At 37.3% G+C, this 10,143-nt stretch overlaps 1 protein-coding gene across 1 annotated transcript; it reads right to left on the bottom strand.

Annotated features, from left to right (window-relative positions):
- Positions 1-4,913: 4,913 nt before the first annotated feature.
- LOC104527185 (protein lin-7 homolog C) lies at positions 4,914-9,727 on the bottom strand (the record flags this gene model as incomplete). Its single annotated transcript, XM_010170832.2, has 4 exons — positions 4,914-5,364; positions 7,855-8,064; positions 8,417-8,488; positions 9,609-9,727. Coding segments are annotated over 4 exons (557 nt in total), but the record flags the coding sequence as incomplete, so codon positions are not given.
- Between the last annotated feature and the right edge of the window lie 416 nt (positions 9,728-10,143).

Below are 10,143 nucleotides of genomic sequence, written 5' to 3'. Positions count from 1 at the left end.
AGCAGCACATCAAAACTCAAATTCAGTGTTAACTTAATTTTAAAAGGCTTCCCTGGAACTTTAGTTGCAGTTTTTTTGGTTTGTTTTTTTTACGATTAAAACTAGCTACCAATTTTATCCTGAGGCACACCGCTGAATTTCAAACGCCTTTTGTTGAGTGTGCTGCCTTGGCCTCAGACCCTCCAGGCAAAGGACAACTTCCCTATAAAAGAGAGCACTGCAACTCAGGCTCTTCTCAAACACCAGCTTCTAATCAGGATTTTACAAGACAAAGGATCACAGAAACCCAGACTGCTCCCTATCTTGGGATTCCACAATGCCAATTAGTTCGTCTGCCTACCATGCTCTCACCCTTTCCTTGCACCAAGGCATTTCCTTTCACCATGCACTTCGCTTTTTGAGTTCACTTAATTAAATGAAAATAGACTCCAAAAACCTGACCCGTATTGGTTTCTGCCAGCTTACTGAACTCCATCCATGATCAAACACCAGTGGATGCCAGCACATGCAAGTGCCTCATAAATGAGGACAAGATGGTGACAGGAGCACCACGTTTCATCAGTTTATACCAAACGAAGGCAGCTGCAGATACAGAGAAACTTTGCTTTTTCAAATTAGCTTTTTTGCTTTTAAATTAAGATAGAAACACATTTTTTTTGCATCCAGCATCAGCCTCCAGAAGAAATGATCAGAAGACAGGAAAATAATTTTGCAGTGAAACACTGAAGTTGCTTCTTTTAGTTTCTGAGTAAGTTCAGTTCTCTCAGACTATGCATGCCTAAGGTGGGATATCAGCTTGGACAAAGTACTTTTTCCAGCTTGTTTGGATATTGACTGCTAGATCACAGTTGAAATTGGAAATCAGAAACAAAGTTAGTTCCATCACCTTTTTGTTTTAAAATCCGTCAAGCCTGTAACTGCAATGAAAACATGAGGCAGATAAATTACTGGGGTTTTTAGGTTATGAAATCACATTAACTTCGGTCAGTCTTTGGTTCAGTGTTACAAGCCTTACGTTGAAATTCAGTTTATAAACAGCCACTGCGTAAGCCACATCATGGAAATTACTTTGATTTTAAAATAAAACTGAAAATGGGTTTTTATTTCCAGCTCAGGTGTTATCAGTCCTCTATATCAAATATATTTTTGCATATATTTTCAATTTGCAGTCCAGCCTACCTCTGTGTAAAAAAAAAAGTCTTTTTACATTCAGAACTGAAACATTTTCTCCTACCTTCATCTCAGTTCATAACTCCAGGCACATTTTTCTGAGGAGCTGACAAGCCTACAAGTTCTTTAAACAAGGAATTACAGAAATTCAACATCTCATTACTTGAGATACTTGCTTCAAACAATTAAAAGATAACATCTGACTTGGAATAATATGCATCATGGAAGTTTATGGAGCTGAGAGTAGAGAGGTCTCAAAAATGCAGGAGGTCAATCCAGAAGGTTCGAGGTATTATAGATACTTTATAGCATTCTGATTTTCTTCTCCAACAAATCACAAAACATTGGGGTAGAAAAGGGAAGATCCATAAGCAATCAGGAGAACAAACTAACAAGAGACTTTAAAGTTTTCCTCTCTGGATGCCCACACACACAAGGTGTTTATGTTATGCCCTAGAGATTATAAACACCCAATTACAGCAGTCTGAAAACAGTACTCAAAACAGAAAATCAGAAGAAAAACACACAAACACAATGCACATGAAATTTAACTTTTATTTTTCTGTTGATAAAACCCAAAGATCCCTCACAGCAGCAATAGATGCAGAAGTTATCTGCAGAAATGATACCTCTTCTTAATCTGTGTGCATACCCAAGTATGCCAAGTGTGTAGGGACTGCATATTAACACAGTACAGGCACTGCTCAGTAGTAACAGAGATCAAGTTTCTTGGCATATTTTAATCCATCCTTTCCTTAATATTACTAGAGGGTTTTCATAGTATTAAAGATGACTGTTAATGAGTTGTCTGTTTATTGTTGTTGTTGCAATTCAAAAACTTTTCATTAAACTCTACATGTACAATTTATATGCCCAGATACATCTCCTCACATTGTTGTAACTGACAAACTGTATCCAAATGCTACAATTCAGAATGAAAATGCTACTGCATTTAGTGCAGCTAGAGCTGCTAAAGTAAGTATTTCCTTAGAGTAACAAAACATACCTCTTTGTTCAGTAAGACAAGGGATAAAGGTTTTAAAATGCACATTTCTATCTTGTATCCATTCCATTCTTTAATATATTTATATAGAGCTCTAAAGCAAATCTCTACTATTTTACAATTAAATTAACACATCCACAATTGGTCTAACTAGTGATTTTGGTCGCAATACTTTAAACATTAGTTGTTCCATAAAAATATACAATTCAACAACATGGTTGTACCGGTACCATGAGACCTCTTGAAAGAGGCCTATGACAGATAATCAACCACACAATTCAGTGCTCAATGTCATCTAACCGATAAATATTGATACTGCATTTTCAAACCATCAGTATTTTTAACCCCCAAATTTCTCTTTACCATGCTTACAAACATGCAGAAAGCGATCACATTTCTCACTTGCCTGTAGCAATCATTTTTTTTTCTTTTCTAATAGATCAACTGACAAAGCACAAACTTCATGCTGTCATATTTAGATCACTAAATCTTTTCCTTTCTTTCACGTACTGAATTATTTCACAATGGATCATACTGCTCCATGTGAAAAGACTAGGATTAGCCACATCCTAAGAACTGCACTTTTCAGTTTGAGCCTCTAAGAATCAAATTACTAACAGTCAATTAAGATGCACTCATAGCTGCCATACAAGTGAACAGATACCCAGCAGACAATTAAGTTAACTCTAGATCTATAACAAAAGGTGAAGCTTTAAAAAAACAAAACAAAACAAAAAAACCCCAAAACAACAAAAAACACCCAACCCAAAACTTAAACTACCCAAGAATAGCTTCAAACCTGGTAGATTCCAAGAAGAGGACCTATGTCCAGAAAAAGTTTCTTCAAAACAGCACACAAAAAATGTGCCACCATCAACTACACTTGAGATAAGACATTAATCTCTTCTATCTGGAGATTTCCTAATGACCACCACAGCACCATTCCACATAAAGTTTTATAGCAATGGTGATCTAGTACTTCTGCAGTACAAACAAGAACCCTCCAAGTCTTAAGTCAGTAATAAAACCCCAGACAAGTTCACATGTCAGGGTAATCTGGCATATAAACCTCAAAACATTTTACTCTCATAAATGTCATAATCAATAATTTAGGTACTAACTATTCCAAGACCAATACAGTCAGTCTGTAGATAAGACTACAATAGCACATACTAAAAACCACAAGAGAAGTATGACAAGTAAGATGAATATTTCTTTTAAGCAGCAGAAAGTCAGGGAAACATGTGGAATTCTTCTGCACTGCATTAATATATCTTCTGTTTCTGAATATAAAAATACATCTAGGGAGTCAATCCAGAACTGCATACACAATTACATTTTTCCCCTTACTGCTTTAAAATTAGTACAAAATAATAGAAGTTACAGGAATGACTGTTGCAAATTTGTAAAAGTCAGCTGTTACAAAATCATTACATGAGAACAACTGTAAATTATTTACAGGTGAGGTAATACAATTTCCAGAGTAACGAATTACGATTTAGCAGAAGTGTAAAAAATAATGTACTCGCCAAAACATTACAAAATCTGGTATTATTATCAGCTACACAGTAGATCACAATTCGGTTTTGTAGTTGATATACAACATATTCTTAAGAAAAGTGCCAGAATACTGCTACATAAGAAACTTTTTTTCTTTTTTCAAAATCATTCAGCAAAAAACCCTACAGATTCTATGTTAAGTAATGCCAAAAGAAAACAATAAAAAAGGGATACTAAATGTAGAAATATGTCTTATTAAATGCCTTTGAAAAATCTGTAAATTCACTTTCATGCTTAAAGGTCTGACATGAAAAAGACTCACTGAAAAAAAACCAAACAAAACCCAGAAATATCAACATATATGCTTTTTTCAGGGTATTTTAGGGCATTTTACAAGTACAGATTCCTCTTGAACTGTGAAACACATGGAGACTGAAAACATTCTAAAAACAGCTGAACTGTCAAGGGTTGCTGTGATCAGTGGCACAAAGTCCTGCTGGATGCCAGTCACTACTGATGCAGCCCAGGGGTCTGTACTGGGGTTCCATACTGGTTAACATTTTCATTAATAACATGGGTGACAGGACAGAGCACACTCTCAGTGAGCCATTCAGAGGGACCTCAGCAGGCTGGAGAAATGAGCAAACAAGAATGTCAAAGTTCAGCAAAAGGAAAGTGCAAAGTCCTACACCTGGGGAGGAATAACCCCACGCACCAGTACAGACTTGTTGTCCAGGCTGTAGACCAAAGCAGCCCTGCAGACACCACCACCAACCTGACTGTGAGCCACTGATGTGCCCTCACAGCAAAGCAGCCCGGGAGCCTCTTGGTCAGCATTTGGAAGAGCATTGCCAGCAAATTGAGGGAAGCGATTCTTTCCCTCTGTTCAGTCCTGGTGAGACAAAATTCAAGTGTTGGGTGCAGTTTTGGGCTCCCCAGTTCAATACAGACATGGGCATAAAAAACAGAGTCCAGTGAAGGGCAACAAAGGTGATTAAGTAACTGGAGCACCTGACAGACAAGGAGAGACTGAGAGAATAGAGATTGTCTAGCCTGGAAAAGAGAAGGCTGAGGGGTGGTTTTACTAATGTGTGCAAATGTCTGGTAGGGAATATTAAACAAAAAACAAACAAAAAAAAAGGGCCAGATTCTTCTCAGTAGCATCCAGTGACTGGACAAAAGGCAATGGGCACAAAGGGAAATACAGGAAGCTCCATTTAAATATAAGAACGAACCTTCGTAGCACGAGGGAAATCAAAACACTAGAACAGGTTGCCCAGAGATCTTCTGGAGTCTCCATCCTTGGAGATGCTCTAAAATCCAGCTTGTCACTGTCCTGAGCAACCTGCTCTAGCTAACCCTCCTCTGAGCTGGGGGGTTGGACTAGATGACCTCCAGGAGGCCTTTCAAGCTCAATCATTCCGTAAATCAACGAAAAGGACAGTGTCTTCTGTAGCCCAGGTATTGGATCGACTGAGTCACAAAGCAAACTATAAGATGTAAATAGAGTATATTTTAAGTTATTGCATACAATGTTAATTTTGCTGCCTGCGTTTCGCTGATCTCATTTTTTCAAATCTCGACTCCATTTCCTCGAGGACCTTTGGTGTGTATCGCACAACTAATTTAACCTTTCCTTGAGCTGCCTTCAGCAGTTCTACTGCTTTTTCATGGTGTTCCCCTTCGACACTCTGCAAAGAATAAACCATGAAGTGTAATATTAGTAAAGACACACACTGAAAACAGATTTTTTTCATTTTTTGTACACCTTCTATATAATCAAATATTGAAGTATTCTAGTCTGAAGACTTGCACAAGGACAATGTCACCTAAGGTCAGGATTTATTCTTCAGTAAATCAGTAAGACACGATCATAAATATACTAATTAGTATTAACAAAAGAGTAGTGCAAAACCTTTGGTTAGGTTTATTCTGAACAATTAAACTCTCTATGTACGTACAGTAAGTGAAATAAGGATAATGTTAAGCAATTATGAAATTACACTTAAAAATCAACAACTTCAGGAGGACACATTTAAAATTCAAGACTGTTTTTCTTCTTGTGGCATGCATTTCAAAGTCAGTAGTCGTCCTCAATTTGCCTAATAAGTTTCCACAGACGACTGCAGGAGAGCTGCCTTCTTGATGTTATCCTGTGTCACGGCAAGCGCGTGCTGGGCACCTGCAATGCAGCAGCTAACGTGCAGGGTGTTGCTTCTCATAGTGCCCCACATGTCTCTCAGTAAATACAAGGTATTCAAGTTCACTTCCTCTACACTAATTAAGAAGAGCCTAAACCAACTCAGTAAGAACAGAATAAAAATACTTTCCTGAAACAACTCTCAGAATTCAATAGGGCTATATTAGATTCATCTAATTACAAATTTTAAGCAACAACTCTCAACAACTGCATCCAAATACACATTCCTAGACAGCATACATTTTATCAGCAAAACTTATTTCTCCCAAACTTATTAAACACAATGATGGGACTACCCCAAGCCTACCTCCCACTGGTGCTATTAGAAGCTAGAAGGCAAGTGATGTACCTGTTGATTGGAGGGTTTCCCCGTTACTATAAAGTTACTTACAGAAAGAAAGACAACAGTTAAAAAAACCCAAGTTATTTCTCTTCTATCAGACTTAGACAACACATACATCTGAATGCTTTAATTTTTGTTATTCAAGTGGATGTGTAGGCTATTCTGTTTAAAACTGGTAATAAGAGGTTTGTAAAGTTTAATTGTATCAAATCACCTAAAATTCTGGAGTAGACTCAAAATCTCACAGCAGAAAAAAAAACCTAAACTTGTTTCAGGGCACATTCACTGCAGTCTTGGCAGTAGCTTTTTTTTTTTTTTTTTTTTTTTTTAAGAAGTATTAAATTAGAAATTACAAGAAAATGCCTGTCATATGTATTAAGACATTCTGCAAACATCAGAAGATTCTTCTTCTGAGATGACATTAGCATTCTCAACAGTATTTCATGTACTCGCTCACTGTGTTCTTACAATGGCTGTATGTATTTATACATGAGCACGCACAGGCAGTCGTTAGCTGTACCGACTGTCCAGGTTCCGTTTGGGGTGGAGTGATGGTTTTGTTTTCTTTATGAAGGTCTGTGGGCGAGGAAGGCCTCATCTGAAGACAGTTTTACACCTGTGCTTCAATGCTTCAAAATACCAGGAAGGCTAGGCCAAGGACAGTTGCATCACTATGGCCATGATTTCTCTTTACATCTCCTGAAAAGGACAGCTGGACTCCCAGGTCATAGTCAGGACCCAAGTAAGTCAGAGATTGCTGCTAGCAGGGACTTCCCAGGGTACAGACACCCAGTAAGGCTCTACTCCTTTCACGTGTCAAAAAAAACCCACTCGGGTTAAAGAGACCACGATTTAGTTTGACATTCAGTCTTAAAACTGGATTTGCAGATGTAATGATGAAAACATTAATTTTAAACTAGCATACAGCTTCTCTGTTAATAAAAGCAAGAGTTTGAGGGACATTTACACACGTTTGACTAGCAGCTGTCTTAACTCAAAGCCTGTCCATAGCACCCTCTTTCCTTTCACCCCGTGTTTTGCTTTTTGTACTGTTACTCTTCAGAAGAGGATACTTATTAAAGATAAATATCCACAACAGCACTTTAGACATACACTCCTTAAAATATGCTAGAAAGCCTCTGTTTTTGAAGCTCAGTAAACTTAAGTTGAAGAAAAAAATAGAAATCTCACAACTGAAGAGAACACCTCCTTGCACTTTCAGCTTATTACAGCTTTCATTATGCAGTAGCATTTTTATTGGGATAATGAGAATCTGGTCAGTCTAACACAGCATAGCACAATTTACTAGTTACCTTAGAAGGTGCAGAAAATGATAGTAATTAAATAAACTCTGCATCATGAAACTTTGATGAAAGAGGAAACTGTAAGGGCAGTTTAACACTAGTTCACAAAATAATACTTTGACTAGATTTATACAACCACTCAGAATCTGAAATAGGGGCATAAATAACACAGTTCCCAGCTGGGGCAGATAATCAAAGTATAATCCTACAACTCTCAATGCACTGTCTTGCCAAGACTAAAAGACACCCTGGAGTTTGTGTCATGTACATTCTCTGTGTGCCCTCAAGTGGAAACCAGTAGTTACTGCTACAAAAAGTGAAAACCAATTCCTACCACTCCGTTTACAGAAAGCAGCTGGTCTCCACGTTTCAGGCCTCCATGTCTATCAGCTATACCGCCAGGGATAATCCGTGAGATGTAGATGGGAGAATTTTGTTCTTTGCCTCCCATAATGTTGAATCCAAGACCTTCTTCAGTTTTGGGTAGTTCAACCACTCTGGGATGGGAATGACCTTCACTAGCAGCAAATGCAGCTACAGTGGCCTGTAAGAAACAAGATTTTCCTATTTATAAGAAATTAAATATAGAACCCTTAGCTAGACATAGTGAGCAGGCTGAAAAAGTATTCTTATCCCAAAGTACTTAAATATTAAGACAAATTAGATTAATTCCCTAGATACCAACACTTGCATGAAAAATTTAGATCTCCAAGAATAAAATTAAAACGGAAGAAACTTAAAAATAACAAGTCTTCCGTAACACCTTTTAATAACTCATTAAGCTTACCCATTTTATTAGACATCTAGATAATATCCTTCTGAATTTTAAATAATCTTCCTCTGCTTCCAGTGTAACAAACTACTGTGTTTTGCACAAGTTACAGTTCTGCTTTTACCTTTGCTGTTGCATTAGCTCTAACTTCTGGGCTACTGCTGATATCCACAGTTTCATACACGTGTTCATAAACCTTTAGAGAGAAAACAAGTTTTAAGTACAGGGAAAAGAGATATTCTTCTGCTTAGATAATATAACAAAATACCAGGTACAACTTAAAAATGCGTAAATTTAAAAGCATACATCTCTAATAGGAAGTTGCTCTCTGTTTCACTACAGGGTATCTAGGGACAATCTACTGTACCATGAAGAAACAACTCCCTCAGCATCTTTATTGCTCAGTTAATCCATGCATATCTAGGTCTCACCTAAATCTTCCCTCCTTCCACAGCATTCAGATCTCATCATTAATTTAGAAATGCTTACGGTGAGTCCAGAGACATGGATGACTACTTTCTCTTGATTGAAGCTGGAACTCCTCAATAAGGATGCACGCAAAATCACTTAAGGACAGTTCTTCAAAGCTTTCCCAACAACCCAGCCTTCCCCACAAAGCCCCTTATTTTCCTTCAATGGATGCAACTGATTGAATAACTTCAGAAATAAAGGGTATCAAAACACCAAGGCAGTAAGAATACTAATGCTAAGGAGATGCTTACACTGAGAGTTAACCACACCCTCACATCTACCTGCCAATCATTTGGACTTGCTAAGCAATAAACACGCTGTCCTCCATAGGATGAAAACTTTAGGATGACACCTGTGTCTACAAACAGATCTTTTAGTTTATTCCAGGTGTGATTATCAGTGGTAGCACCAACAGTAATAGCAAGGCATACTCAATCACAAAAAAAATCTCTGACACAGTATCTGGAATGAAGATGAGGTGGTGCAAGGCTCCACCTCAAGGTAATGTGCAAGGTGACGTGGATTTGGCTTAAAAGAAACAGAGGCAATTTGTACTTTGTTCATTCCCACATTCCAAGAGGATAACAGCCTGCTAGCTGCCAGTAAGGACAGACTCTTAAAACAAGCTCTAAAAAGTGATTTGCTCTTGAGCCATTATTTAATACGCCTATGCTACCCCAAGTTATCTTCTCTTGAACTTTAAAAAATAAGACTTGTTCTATTAAGCTCTGTAAGTCACATTCAGCTTTTAGAAAGAACAAAATCAGATAATTGTGCTGAACACAAAAAAAGTAAAACATACTGTTTTTTAACTCAAGGTAACTGCTTACGTCAAGTTAACTTACCTCCCTCACAGCATTACAGAATTCACTTTGAAGGACTCTTTGCAAAGCCTGTAGCTTTTGTGGCGGCACTTCTCCACTTCTCTGTAATTTTTCCAGCAACTCAATTGCTCTGCAGATATCTACAGAAAGATAAAGCACTAGGAATGAGGAATGCCTACAGAAATTCAAAATTTTTGTGTGTGTGTATGTACTTGTATACACTGTAAAACTATGAATTAGTTTCGTTTCTCACATAAAACTATGAATCCACAAAATGTTACAATAAACCACCATATTTTCCCACTATTTTTAAGTTAAGCACAGCAATCCACCCCTGTAACATAACTGGAGGTATCACTGCCATACGTGTATTTTAAAGACAAGCTGATTGTTCCTTGAAGTTTAAATCAAGCTGAAATATTTCATTGATATATACACTATCAACATTTCATATGCATAGCTTCATAATTTATCTACTGCACAGATAACATTTTGTTAAAACCAGATAGAGTATTGTCAAATATGCTAATATTCCTTTTATATTTAAAAATAAATT

The sequence above is a fragment of the Antrostomus carolinensis genome, unplaced genomic scaffold (assembly GCF_000700745.2).
Source record: "Antrostomus carolinensis isolate BGI_N321 unplaced genomic scaffold, ASM70074v2 scaffold19226, whole genome shotgun sequence".
In the NCBI taxonomy this organism is placed as follows: Eukaryota; Metazoa; Chordata; class Aves; order Caprimulgiformes; family Caprimulgidae; genus Antrostomus; species Antrostomus carolinensis.
Note: the sequence above shows the minus strand (reverse complement) of the source record. Positions and strands in the feature narration are given on the sequence as shown.